Source organism: Pseudorasbora parva, chromosome 21 (assembly GCF_024679245.1).
Source record: "Pseudorasbora parva isolate DD20220531a chromosome 21, ASM2467924v1, whole genome shotgun sequence".
In the NCBI taxonomy this organism is placed as follows: Eukaryota; Metazoa; Chordata; class Actinopteri; order Cypriniformes; family Gobionidae; genus Pseudorasbora; species Pseudorasbora parva.
Window position 1 is genome coordinate 17,901,589 of NC_090192.1, and position 15,158 is coordinate 17,916,746.

The window sequence follows — 15,158 nt, forward strand, 5'->3', positions numbered from 1 at the left end:
GAGTGACCCCTTCTTTCACAAATGTTTGTCCAAGCATGCCCAGGTGCTTGATGTTATACACCTGTGGCCCAATACTTTTGGAAATATAGTGCATGTTGAGCTGTTACCTATGTAGAGTGTAGACATTCCAGGGCTGCATTTCCCAAAGGTATCCAAGCCTAAGTAAATCGTAGAGATCATTATTGCCAATGGTCTATCTATACTATCTATCTACTAGGCAGTTGCATGGGCGTAGATTACGTGGGGGACCGTCACTTTTAATAAAATGAATTTTCGTCCCCCGCACTTTTACTGGTTCTCACCGATCCCAGTCGACCCGCTCCGTGCGGGATTCGAACCGGTGAAGCAGTCGATTCTGTTCCCTTAAGCTTGGAACATACTCTGCAAGAACAAAGAAATTTGTTCGTTTTCTCGAAGCGGCAAGAACAAGAACAAAGTTCGTTCTGGCCAGTGCATTCTACTTCATGACGAAAGCAGGTGCCGATCATCTACGTTTCTCCGCATTAATCACACCCACTTTAAATGTATGACCAATCACACAATAGTTCTCAGACACCCGCAAGAAAAAAGTTCTGCTCAGGCGATGTGTCGAGAACAAGCTGCGAGAACTCCCAAACCTGGGCTGTAAGAACAAAATAACGTCATTTTGTTCTCTCAGCACTGGGAGCGAGAACTTTTTTCTCTGTTCTTGCGGAGTATGTTGCAGCCTTTAGGAATGTCTGTTTCCCTTTACGCAAACACACAGCAGTCACTCGTAGTTGTCGAGTTACCATGCGTACCGTTAGAAATAACGTGAACACGAAGCACAACTGGATGTACGGCAAGCCGAAAGGTTAAACAATTTTTTTTTTAACTTGTTTTTAGAAGTGCATCTTAACCCTGCTTATTTCTTGTCAATTTTAAAATGTATTATCGATTTCAATGTATTGTTTACTAAGGCTTTGGTTAGATGGTCACAGGTGTTCGTCACATTTTACATTTTGACATTTGGAAGTAGCGCCAACACTTTTGGCCTTTTTCGCTTTCCGTACACCCAGCTATAGGTGCTTCTGCATCCGCTATCAACAGACATGCCTCTTTGAGGGGGAACAGGAATTCCGGAAGGGAACAGAATCGACTGCTTCACCGGTGTTACCTGCGCGGTGGCGAGCGCGGTGGCGAGCGAGTTAACAGCGACGCTAAAGACAGCTTTCTCTAAACTTGGTTGATAGCGCGCTTCTTGAGGTCACGGTCAAACGTAGAAACCAATGTGAACACATCAAGATTTAAACTCAGAGACAAAAAATTATCTATGCATGACCTGTCATTTTATTCGCATCTAAATATGAGGAGGGCTCTCTCACTGTTGTGTCAAGTCATGATTACAAGTACTGAGCACTTAAGCCTAAATTCATTCAGGGCACTCAAAGCACTCCCAAACTGCAGGGGGCAACCATGCAACCAGAGCTGTTGGAACCAACTTACAGGAAGTGCTCTGGGGGACCATATTAACTGTGCACCCACAAGGAGAGCATGTGCATGGCATTGAGATGCTTGGTAAAAGCTTGCTTGGTTCTCTTACTCATTCGTAAAAGGAGATACTAATGACCACAGCTCCTGATCATCCGAAGACGCAACTGGTAGGACAGAATGTGATGGAATGTGTTGAAATCTGTTAAATTCATGCTTTTATATTACGTTTGGTTTGGTTGTAAAATACAATTTAATTTAAATAGTGAATACTTTATTATGTGAACATAGTACTTGAAGGTTTAAACATGTGCATTGTTGAATTTAGATAAGTTTAATCATGGTATTGATTGTTAACTATTAAGAAATCCCAGGTTAATCCAAATGACTAAATGATTTTTTGGTTCGGTTTGAGGATTCAGTAACATTTATTTGTACTTATTTTGAGAAAGTGAAATTGAGATTTATTTGTAACTAATTCATGGTTTTGTCTGTGTATTTTAAAGGTTATCAACCTATTCTGTTCCATCCTTATGAGAATAAAAAATCATAAAGTGAACAGTTTTGAGTTGTCCTTTGCGTTCATCAAGGAAAAAGCAGTTTTCAAGTTTCTGCAGAGCTGTGGTCAGCCATAAAAAGCACACACAACTTGACAGTTGATAACCAGCGTGGCAGTGAGAACAAGGATCAAAGGCCTGAAGTCAAGCTGTCGACGCAAGGGAAGAATTAACTGTAAAACTCTTCACCATGGCAAAGGAAACTCTTGGGAAAACAGTCAAGCAACTGAAGCAAGAGTGGACCGTAGCTAAATCTGCTTTCACCAAGCAAGCAAACTACCTGAGCAAAGCTGCAGCAGATATGATTAAGCATGAACTACAAGAGGAGTTCAGCAAGCTCAGTTCCCTGGCGAGGAATGTCAGCGATGCAAATGAGGACTACGCGGCTGGCCTACTGGCTGAAGCAGGAACTAAGGAAGAGGAAAAGGTCAAGCTTGACAAGCACCAGCAGGCTGATCTTGAAAGCATGATTGAAGAGTGCAACATGAAACTAGAGGACATCTGTGAGGCAGTCCGATTCAACCTCTGGTCAAGATATGGTAAAGAGGAGGTAGACTTTGCAGCTCAAGAAGCGGAGAAAGCTTGTGACAGAGCCACAGAAATCCCTGTTACTGCTATCAACAGAGACGGCTATGAATTACAGCTGGAAAGAGCAAGGAAGCTAATCCATGATGCAAGTGAAAGCCTGAAAGACTGGGAAAAATGGATCCCACATAGTGAGACTGCAGACTTGAAAAGCAGAGTAAAAGATCTGAAAATATTCGGCAGCAACCTCGAGGCCAGAAGAGCAGAATTCCTCACCGCACAGAAAATTGCAGAAGAGGAAAGAAGACAGACAGAGCCTCAACCGACAGCAGTTCCACAACCAGTGGTGAGAATAAAGCCAACCAGTCTACCTAAATTCACTGGGTTTAGGAGGAATTTCCACAGATGGAGGAAAGACTGGGAGAGCCTGCAAAAGCAGGGAGAGCCGACTGGTTCAGTGGAAGTGAAGAAGTTTCAACTCCTTGACAGTGTGGACGAGAGAATATGTAGAGACCTGCGCCTGTCAACATACAACAGTGCTGAAGACATATTTAGAGTACTCCAAAACAGGTATGGAAACAAGCCAACAATTGCCTTGGAGATAATTGAGGACCTGGAGAGGATCCCTCCTTTGAAGTCATGCCAACCAAGGAAGGTAATTGACCTAATTCAAGCAGTGGAAAAGGCCCTGAATGACCTCACAGAGCTTGAAAGCATTGGAGCCATAAGGAATCCCCTTGTCATCAGATCCATAGAGAGTAAGCTGCCAGATAACATGAAGAGGGACTGGGTGACTTTCATGGTCAATCCAAGAAATGGAGTTACACCTGACAATCACTTCGACAGCCTTTTAAATTTTTTAAAGACACAAGAGGACATTCTAGAGAGACTAGACCAGTTGGGTGTAAGTGAAAAACCTGAAAAGAAAGCTACGTACCCGGAGAAGCGGTATGCCTTCACAAGGTCCACAAGAAAGGGAGGATGCGTTGTGTGTGGAGATGAAAAGCACCGTGATAAGATCTTCTTTTGTAAGCAGTTCAAAGAGCTAAAGCCTGGTGAGAAGCTGAATGCTGTCGAAAGGCTGGAAGCATGCAGAAGATGCCTCAGATGTCATGGAGAGGATGATGAATGTACGGACACTTACCTGTGCAGAAACAGAGACTGCAGGCGAGGAAGCTCCTCGGATCACCATTTCTTTCTCTGCCTTAAAGGAGGGGTCAAGGGGAAGGAACACATGAAAGTGGAAAAACCCAGCACCAGAAGGCAAACATTCACAGAGGAGCAAGAGAAATTAATATGTGATCTTACCCCAGACATGGCAGAAAAATTCAGGAAAGCTTTCACCAACATGGCTGCAAAATCACACTGCACTGGAAGAAGCCTTCCTGGAGTGATGGACTCAAGCACATGTGAATTACCAGTTATTCTTATGCTTCTCGAAGTAACCACCAACGCAGGGCAGAAAATTGGAACTCTCATTGACTTAGCTTCAGACACCAACTACATCACTCACATAGCTGCCAGGAGACTGAAGCTTCGAAGTGAAAAGATCACGCTCGTCGTCCATGGAGTTGGAGGCATGGCAATGAAGGTAAAGACCAAAAGATACTTACTCAAGGTAAGAGTCAAGACACCTAGAGGCACGGAAAGAGCTCATGAAATGATCTGTTATGGGTTGGATGAAATTGCACAAGTTCACAGAGTAATCAATGCACAACAACTCAAGAAGTTTTTCCCTGATACCAACCTGGAAGATCTTCACAGACCAGAACATGTTGAGCTTCTTATAAGCCACCGTGAAGGAAGACTTGCTCCACAGAGAGTAAAGGTAGTAGGAGATCTTGTCCTGTGGGAAAGCCCTTTAGGAAAGATCATTGGTGGAGCACATCCAGACCTCTGTGAAGTAGTGGACATGGCCCTGCACAATTCTGAAACTCATTTTGCACGATCAATGAGAATCACAGCAGTGAAGTATCAAGAAATTGCTCAGATGCAAGAATCGAGAGCTGAAACCAGAACAACTGTTATTGGCAGAGAGTTCTTGGACTGGTGGAAGTGGGACAGCATTGGTGCGGCCTGCGAACCCATGTGTGGAGGATGTCGTTGTGGTAACTGTCAACCAGGAGGCAAAGACATGACTCTTAGTGAAGAAAGAGAGCTTGAGATAATCAGGCAAGGCCTCAGGTATGTGGAGTCAGATGAGCATAGTCAGGAGCCTCACTGGGACACAAAATACCCTTGGATTGAAGATCCAAGTTCCCTGCCCAACAACAGAAGCGCAGTGGAAGCCACGTTTCTGAGGACGGAAAAACAGCTCGAGAGAACCAGATTGGCGTGCAGCATACACAACTCAAGTCCATGAGATGGTGGAAAGGAAGGCAGCAAAGAAACTCACTAGAAAGAACATTACTGACTGGAAAGGTCCAGTATGGTACATCAGTCACTTGATAGCACCAAACCCACACTCTGTAACAACACCTGTCCGACTGGTATGGAACAGCAGCCAGAGGTTTAGAGGAATCAGCATGAATGACCTTCTCCTGAAAGGACCTGATGTACTTAATCCCATTCGAGCAGTACTGCTAAGGTTCAGGAGAGGAATCCATGCTGCTATCGGCGACATCAAAAAGATGTATAATTCAGTGTGGCTTGAAGACCTGGAGATGCACCTCCATAGATTTCTCTGGAGAGACAGTGAAGATGGAGAAATTGAGGAATATGCCATCACCAGGGTCAATATTGGCGATCGACCAGCAGGGTGCATTGCACAACTAGCCATGAGAGAGACAGCGAAGTTGCCCATGTTCACTCATCTGAAAGAGGAACAGAGAGTCCTTGAAGAAGATTCCTATGTAGACGACATCCTTACATCCCACAATGACCTGGAAAAACTCGACGGGACAACCAAAAAAGTAGAAGAAATTCTGAAGGCAGGTGGATTCCTCCTCAAGCCGTGGGTCCGATCAGGCCAAAGTGGGAGGCAAACATATGCATCAGAATATCCAGATGAAATCTCCATCCTCCCCAATCAACTAAGAGAAGGAGACAACAGAGCGCTTGGAGTTGGGTACTTAGTCGAAAAAGACAAACTGTACCTCATGACCTCAATAAACTTCTCAAAGAGAAAAAAGAAGATGAGGATCAGTCAAAATCTCTTTGGACAGGAAGTGAGAAGTAAAACTACAAATCCACTGACTAGAAGACAACTGCTCAGCCAAGTAGCAAGTTTGTATGACCCAATAGGCCTTGCAACACCTGCCAAACAGAAAGGAGCCATTTTAGTCAGAAAAGCATTTCAAGAAACTGGAGGCAAAACTCTAACAAGAGACACGTGGGACACTCCTCTGTCTGAGAAACTTAGAGAAGAAGCCATCCACCTGTTTGAGGAATACACACGCCTCAACCAAATTACCTTCCATAGAAGCCTTACTCCAGTCAAAAGGATTGGAGAACCCTGGGGAATAACATTCCCAGATGGGAGTGACCAGAGTTATGGAGCTGTGGCATACTTCAGATGGCAGACAGAGCAAGGCATCCTAGTTCGACTTGTTGAGTCCAAAGCCAAGCTTACACCACTTGACCAAAAGGGAGAACCAGTGAAGGCTGAGCTCTGTGGTGGTGTGTTCGCTGCAAGACTCAGGAAATACATTGAAAAGCACATTCGGATGCAAGTAGAACGTTGGCTCCATCTGCTAGATAGTCAAACTGTGCTGGGTGCAATCCAAAGAGACCGTTATGGGTACCAGACCTTTTTTGCAAACAGAGTGGGAGAGATCCAGAAGTCCACATCAGTTGAGGACTGGAGATGGATTCCAGGTGAGCAAAACATTGCTGACCTCACGACAAGAGGAGCAACCCCAGAGGACCTCATAGAGAACTCTGTGTGGCAAAATGGCCCAGAGTTTTTGAAACGACCTGTAGAAGATTGGCCGACAAAGTCAGCCAAAGATGTCGCTGCAGATGCAAGAGAAGGTATAAACAAGCTCCAAAGAAAATGTTTTACAGCAGCACTGACCCGAGCACAGGTGGGGAAAAAGCCCCAACATGCGCCACATAGCACTACAATACCAAAATCTCCAACCTCTGACCAAAATAGACCTGCAAAGCAGCCCTAGCGGAAGCGGGCCCCAAATCCAAGTCCGGAGACTACCTTCTGGTTCTTCAGTGGGGAAGATCCTTAACATCAGTAAATTCAGCAGTTTAACCAAATTGATAAGAGTCACTGCCTGGGTGTGGAGAGCTGCCACAAAGTGGAAAGGAATGCTGGCCAAGACCACCTCCACGAGCAAGCCGAAGAAGAAGATTTCTTCAGCTCTTGAGATCAAGTCCAGAGTAAAGGAAGCTACACTTACCATCATAGAGTGTGAAGATGCACTCAGGGATCTCTTCCTTGTGGCTCAAAAGGAGGTAACCTTGCCAGACACCACACTCAGCAGGCTCGCTGTGGTCAAGGAGGAAAACACTGGACTTTTGCTTTGTGGAGGAAGATTCCAAATCTTTAATGAAGAAAAAACTGCAGTACCAATCTTGCCCTGCACATCATGGGTATCTACTCTTCTAGCTCAAGAAGCCCACAGGGCAAACCATGAAGATATCGCAGGCACACTCCTCCGGATGAGAAGGAAAGCATTGGTGGTAAGAGGCCGGAAACTAGCTCAGAAGATTGTTGATAATTGTGTGACATGCAGGAAACTTAAGGCCCGAAGATGCCAACAGATCATGAGTGACCTTCCATTTGGAGAGAATAACACCAGCCAATCCATTTGAGTACACAACAGTGGACTTATTTGGACCTTATGAAGTGAAGGATGAGGTGAGGAAAAAAGTGAAACTCAAGGTGTGGGGAGTTGTCTTTTGCTGCATGGTGTCAAGAGCTATGCACACAGACCTTGTCAGTGACCAGTCAGCTGAAGGCTTCCTGTTAGCCTACCAAAGATTTACAGCACTGAGAGGGCATCCGAGGAAATTGTGGTTGGATCCTGGAAAAAACTTTATTGGAGCCAGACCTGCCCTCGAAGAGCTCTACATGTTTCTGGACCGACTGGAGAAATCAAAGCTTAAAAACGAAGTTTCCAAGCATGGCACAGAATGGAGCTGGAAGATTCATCCAGCAGACTCGCCTCACAGAAACGGAGCTGCTGAAGCTGCTGTCCGGACTGTGAAGAGAGCTTTACAAAATCTGGGAGGTAATGGAGTCTTCACATGGGGGGAATTTCAAACTTTCCTTTTTATGGCTTCCAACCTCCCCAATGAACGGCCTATTGATGCGAGGACTCGGAGCAGGGAGGACTGTGTAGAATACATAAGCCCAAATTCACTTCTTCTCGGTAGAACTGGACCCAGAGGAGATCCAGGAACCTTTGACTTTGAAGGCTACTCTTACAAGAGATTAAGAACCATCCAAACAGAAGTTGACAGGTTCTGGAGAAAATGGAGTCAGTTAGCCGGACCAAACCTGTTTGTCCGGACTAAGTGGCACACAACTCACAGGAATGTGGCAATTGGAGATGTTGTCTGGATGGCTGACCAGAACGCCTTGAGAGGTCAGTTCAGGCTTGCCAGAGTCATTGACGTTAACACTGACAATTAAGGAATTGTGAGGGATGTACATCTCCGATCCTTCCCCAGCTACTCAGTCCCAACTGTGAAGCCCACTAAAAAGATGAAAGAACATTCAATCAAGATACCTGCAACAGTTCTTCACAGGGATGTCAGACGGATAGTTGTCTTGCTTCCAGTAGAAGAGCAGCAACGTGATCAAATAGAGAGTAACTAAATTGAACATCACAGTACTGCGTGACCTCCTTGGGTTTAAGAACCAGGAGGTCAAGTGGGAGGTGTTTGGTCAAGTCATGATTACAAGTACTGAGCACTTAAGCCTAAATTCATTCAGGGCACTCAAAGCACTCCCAAACTTCAGGGGGCAACCATGCAACCAGAGCTGTTGGAACCAACTTACAGGAAGTGCTCTGGGGGACCATATTAACTGTGCACCCACAAGGAGAGCATGTGCATGGCATTGAGATGCTTGGTAAAAGCTTGCTTGGTTCTCTTACTCATTCGTAAAAGGAGATACTAATGACCACAGCTCCTGATCATCCGAAGACGCAACTGGTAGGACAGAATGTGATGGAATGTGTTGAAATCTGTTAAATTCATGCTTTTATATTACGTTTGGTTTGGTTGTAAAATACAATTTAATTTAAATAGTGAATACTTTATTATGTGAACATAGTACTTGAAGGTTTAAACATGTGCATTGTTGAATTTAGATAAGTTTAATCATGGTATTGATTGTTAACTATTAAGAAATCCCAGGTTAATCCAAATGACTAAATGATTTTTTGGTTTGGTTTGAGGATTCAGTAACATTTATTTGTACTTATTTTGAGAAAGTGAAATTGAGATTTATTTGTAACTAATTCATGGTTTTGTCTGTGTATTTTAAAGGTTATCAACCTATTCTGTTCCATCCTTATGAGAATAAAAAATCATAAAGTGAACAGTTTTGAGTTGTCCTTTGCGTTCATCAAGGAAAAAGCAGTTTTCAAGTTTCTGCAGAGCTGTGGTCAGCCATAAAAAGCACACACAACTTGACACTCACAGAAAGTCCAAAAGCGGATTCGTAGAGGTAATACGCAGTCACGCTGGAGCTGCAGCTGAAGGAAAACAACAGTTATGAGTGATGAAACGTGACAACGACAATCAGACCATTGCGACAATATATGCTTTATGTGTGTTTTTCAAGCCTTTTCAATGTAGGCTATTTATTGACAAAAGTATCATATGAATAATGCATGTTTTTTAATGTGTAGTATCTTCTGCTCACCAAGGCTGCATTTATTTAATCAAAAATAGTTAAAACAGTAATATTGTGAAATATTATTACAAATTAAATTTTTCAAATCAAACTTTTTCCTATGTGAATATATTCCTGTGATCAAAGCTGAATGTATTATCATTTCTCCAGTCTTCAGTGTCATATGATCCTTCACTAATAACTCTCATATGATGATTTAATAATCAAGAAACATTAATGATTATGATCTGTGTTGATGTTGAATGTTGTGGAAACCATGATACATTTTATTTTTCAGGATTCGTTGATGAATAAAAAGTTCCAATATCACTTGTGATTAATTTAATGCATGTCTGATCAATAAAAGTATTAATTTCTCTCTCTCTTTTTTTTTATTTTACCACAGATGTTTAGATGGTTTCCACAAAAATAAAGCATCACCATGAGCAGCACAACTGATAATAATCATAAATGTGTGTTGATCATCAAATCCTCATATGAGAATGATTAGTGAAGGATCATGTGACAGTGAAGACTGGAGTAATGATGATAAATTCAGCTTTGATCACAGGAATAAATTGCACTTTACTATATATTCACACAGAGAACAGCTGGTTTACATCAGAATAATTTTTTTAATACATTGCATAAAATCTATGGAGACTTAATGCACAAGTGTTTGTAGTATATAAACCAATCATAAAATTGGCATAAAATATAGGAGAAAATATTATAGATATGAGAGGTTATTGTTCAGCAGTGTATTTGATATCTTACCAAATTAAAAGCAAGAGATGCGATAAATTATATCGGTCAAAAAAAAAATTCTGTCCCCCTCACTTCTGAAAAGATGGCTACGCCCCTGGGCAGTTGCTTATTTAGTTCACTAGATTTTGTGACAGTGCACAACATCTTGTATCTTTTATGGGCTGCACAGTTGTTACATGTTTGCGATGCCTTACACCATAATAGCTAATTGAGTTTCCCAACTAAAGTGCTAACCAACTCCTCTAATCTTCTGGGACCGGCAGATAATTAAGTCAAACAGTCCACTCAATTATACATTCTCAAGTGTATTCAGACACTCACACACATACCCCTAAATTATTTCAGTAGAAACTGTTCAGTCAGTGTTACACTTTTTCTCCCCTTAAGACAAAAACATAATTAGGCACCGTTGTTTATTGCTCTTGCACTGCAGAAAATACTTATCTGATTACACTTAACTTCAAAGGGGATCATTTAATATATTATTTTTAACAGGGCTTTATATAGCGAGTGGTTGAGGGCACCTAATTGTCTTCCAAATCTAAACTGAACCTGAACTGAACTTAGACGTAAATGAAACCTGTGGCTGATGACTGTTGCACTGCGGATGCTGGCAGCACATGTCTGTTGATGACTGTTTTGAGTGCTCAGTAATAAATACAATGCGTTGGTGGAGGCTGCAATTTAATACCTGTGTCCAAAACACAATGAGTTTGATCCATCACAGAAAGAGATGGATGATGGAGGCTGGAGGGGGAGAATTAGTTAGGTGGGGGTTGAAAAGCACTGCGTGAACCCCTCGCTGTGTTTACTCTACGGGAATAATGAACCCGCTGTTTCCAGAATGCTCTCAGTGGTTCATAAAGTGTTGTTGATCATCTCTCCCACTGATAGTGTGAGTGTTTTCGGTCCTTACCTGGCCTCTCTGACCTGTCTTTTCTCTCCTCCCTCATCACTCATCCACTCTGTCTCTCCACAGCTAAAGAGCAGATGGATGAAGGAAATGCAAGAGGGCTTGTGATTGGAGTAGGAAAGCTATAGGCAAGGTTGTTGCAATTTACTCCTATTATTATCTTTAAAGGTGCACTATATAGTATTTTCGCAGTAAAATATCCAAAAACCACTAGGCCAGTGTTATATATTTTGTTTAGTTGAGTACTTACATATCCCAAATGTTTCCAACTATTTGTAAATTGTGAGAAAATTGCTATTTAAACCAATGACCCGGGACGTGTCAGCATAGCGTTTGAAGGAGTCGCTTGTCAATCGCGTCATATCTGCGCTACCCTCGGTTTTATTCTGCAGAAGTGCTTTTCTCTTAGCAGTGTGAACATGTTCCAGCAGCGCCGAGGGAACGCACAGTGTAACGTCATAACATCGTTTTAAACACACTTAAATGTATCTAATATAATAAACAGAGCTGCTTTACCTTATAATCATGACCGGAAAAAGCGGAAGTGCAGGTGCCCGGCGACTGTGTTCCGTCCCGTCATAATAAAAGTCCCGGTGTTTGCGAGCCGTGTGTTTGTATAACAATCGCTCCAGCTGCCGTGCTCAGCTCCATAACACTCGGTCCTGCTCTGCTTTACACTATAGTAACATTAATAACCGCATCCATGAACATGATTTCTGCCCGAGTCCTATTTTCCACCGGCTGTGAGGTGAAGACCACATGTCCCAAGATACTGTGCTCACACTTGGCGTCATCAAACTACACCTTTGTTTAGAATAGGCGCCGTCCAGTGGATGGAAATTTGCATAGTGCACCTTTAATAGAGCTATTCCGATATTCCTAAAACCAGGAAGATAATTTGTGTTTTCAAAAATAGGGGTTAACATTCAGAGTTTAACATTTTAGATTATTGTATAAATAATAATAATAATAATAATAATAATAATAATAATAATAATAATAATAATAATAATAATAATAATAATAATAATAAAAAAGTCCAACTTTAATGTGATTTTTGAAACCATTGTGTACTTCGAAAATGTAAGTTAATAAAGGAAATTGTAAACTACTAATTCACTTTGTGTGGTAACATTTAAATGATTAGTTCACTTCAAAATTAAAATGTCCTGATAATTTACTCACCCCCATCTCATCTAAGATATTCATGTCTTTCTTTCAGAGGGCTCTACAAGACTCGCTGTGGAATAGGCTCTTATAGTGAAACCAACAGTAATTTTCTAAAAAAAATTATTAAAGAATTATTCTTTTTTACCTAAATGCAAAAAACCTCTAAAGCCCTCTGAAACTGCATTGATTTGGACTTTCAACCTGTTGGTTTCCATTGAAAACCACTATGTGAAGAAAAATCCTGGTATGTTTTCCTCAAAAAATTTAATTTCTTTTCAAATGAAAAAAGAAAGACATGAACATCTTGAATGAGAAGGGGGTGAGTACATTATCAGAAAATTTTAATTTTGAAGTGAACTAATCCTTTAATTATTAAAAATAATGGTTGGGGGAGGGCGGGGGCAACGGAAAGGTTCCATGGATGTTAAATGTGCTTCGATGCAAATAAAGATAGACTTTGTGTAGCTGTTATGGTGCAAAATAATTCACCTATTCTTGCTTGAACGAGAACAGATGTTTTACGGCGTTTGTTTTGAGCATATGCTCAAATTCAGCTTTCAATCAAGCACAGCTCAGATTGTGTTACTCACGCATCAGACGTGAGCCTTGAGCTCCAGCGGGGAGTAAACAAAGACAAATCAAAAAGAGAAATGCCTCAAAGCATGAAATCCAACAATAGAAATCCCCTGAAATTTGCACTGTTCTCTATCGATCTCACAATGCTACATGAGTGACGGCGTGTTTAAAAATTCATTAGCATTTGTGGTATATGTGCTGAAGGGCCCCAGGGCCACTTGTTTGTCCTAAACACAAGCAAAACAAACAAACGCACTGTTACATACTCAGTAGTACAAGGATGTTATGTCTAACAGTATTCCTTCAGTCGTCTCAGCAGTTTAATTTAAAAATCGAAGCTGACGGTTCAGGAGCTCACTGGAACCACCCAGGTTAAACAGGTGCATTGCACTAGGGGGATACTGGTGACTAAATTCATTATCTGCTTCTTGACAAATGACTCTGTCATTCTGGAGGGAGCCAGCATCATAGAAGGTGCCCTTGAAGAGCAAATAACCTCACTGCAATTTTACTGTAATTTGTAGATACAGTTGCATGCAACTGTTTAATGTAATCATTCTCATGTATTCAATCCCAAAAAATCACGCACACATAAAAGACCAAAGGAGAAAAGTGTTGACCGCACAATCTGACAGTGTTGCTAATCCCATGAGGCCGGACCACTGTGTTTTCACCACTCAGTGTCATATCATTAAAGCGCCATGGGAACCCAGCATGTCTTGCAACCTGCCCCGCTATTAAGTTGTGTGCTGGTGATTCGTGTTGTGGGCAGAGAAAGGAAGTCAGCTGATTCATTTCCCTGAGAGTCAACTGTAATGCCATGCCGTTCGGTACGTTAGAAGATTTTGCCCAAACCGTGTGGGTGACAAGTACATGCAGTGTCTAGATAGCTAATGATGATACATTTATCGGGAGAGGTGCCAGTCTCTGCTGTTTGTGTGTGTGTGTGTGTGTGTGTGTGAAATTACCTTTCAAACATTTCAGAAATGTACAATTACTTAAAGCTATTAAACCTTTATTATTAAACTATAATTATACTCGTTCTAAAACTAGAACGGTTGTTTATTGGTTTAAATTAGGGCCCAAGCACCGATGGTGTGAGGCTGTCAATTGCTGTCAATTACTTTTCTTGTCCAAAATTAATCGAATTTTTAAAGACCTAAACATGCTTGAAAACTCATAAAACTTTGCACATGCATCAAAAGTAGTGAAAATTTATACAGGTTTCAGAATTAGGCGTGGCAAAATGGCTTGATAAAGCCACCTACAAAATTTCAATTAAGTGTTGTTTGCACTACATTTCATACGTATGAAAGTACGAAGTATGAAATTCGTAGACACATGTCTACAGCCCAATGCCTAAAAAAAAGGCCTTGTGCAACATCTGAAAACCAACAGCAAGTGAGATATTTTGAATTTTCTTTGCAATTAGATTTTTTGTTATTGAAAATTTGCCATTTCCTGACGTACTTTAACAAACTCCTCCTAGACATTTAATCAGATCAACATCATATTTGCAGTCTAATCTAAAGGCCTTGGTGAAGTAAAATTGCGAAGATCTGTGGTGGCGTCACAAATTTCGACGTTTCACCATAAAACAGGAAGTTGTTGTAACTCAACCTTACAATGTTTGACCTGCCCCAAACTTCACATGTTTTATTAGAGTCCTGGCCTGAAGATATCTACATGCCAATATCTACATGCAAATTCCGTGGTTGTCTGACAAAGTCTGATGTTTCTCCATAAAAGAGGAAGCTGTTGTAAGTCTGACATACAATGTCCAATTCTGCCCCAAACATCACACATTTGATAAGAGTTCTGGCCTGAAGACATCTAAATGCATGCCAATATTTAGTCCCAAAGATGCTAGGAACACGTTAAATCATGCAACACTTTTATCATGCAATCACGATTAATGCAAAGAAAGAGGAAGTTGTTGTAACTCAGGCATACAATGTCTGTTCTGTCCTAAACTTTACATGTTTGATAATAGTCCTGACCTAAAGACATCTACACTGCAATATTCAGTTATAGTCAAAGCTCCATCTGCGGGTAGCAGGAAGTGTTTCTCCTATATTTTCCTGCTTAAATGCACGTCGCCTACTCACTTTGTGTAAAAATCGCTGCTTTAATTAAAATATACATTTTTAAATAAATGCTTTTTTGGCAATGATGCATTAAATTGATGGAAAGTGACACTAAAGGCATTTATAATATTAATTAAAGGTTACTTCAGCGAATAGCATATGGCTTTGTATCAGTAGAAACAGGGTATTCTCACAAAAATGCGTATAAATAGTACGAGTGTGCAATGTCGTGGAATGTATACGCCAAAACTCATTTTGGCGTGTGTATGGCACGCTGTTTTTCGCGTGCATATGATACGCATTTTATGCCGTAT

The 15,158-nt window shown here is 41.4% G+C and overlaps 1 protein-coding gene across 1 annotated transcript; it reads left to right on the top strand.

The window, feature by feature from the left end:
* Positions 1–1,346: 1,346 nt before the first annotated feature.
* Positions 1,347–4,893, top strand: LOC137055696 (uncharacterized). The gene is made up of 2 exons (XM_067429579.1): positions 1,347–1,619; positions 1,956–4,893. Exon 2 carries the CDS (start codon positions 2,197–2,199, stop codon positions 4,891–4,893), a length of 2,697 nt encoding a protein of 898 aa, XP_067285680.1. The 5' UTR covers positions 1,347–1,619; positions 1,956–2,196.
* Positions 4,894–15,158: the final 10,265 nt, after the last annotated feature.

What these genes read in the sequence shown, in the direction of transcription:
- LOC137055696 (XM_067429579.1), top strand. Translation starts at nt 2,197, where the DNA reads ATGGCAAAGGAAACTCTTGGGAAAACAGTCAAGCAACTGAAGCAAGAG.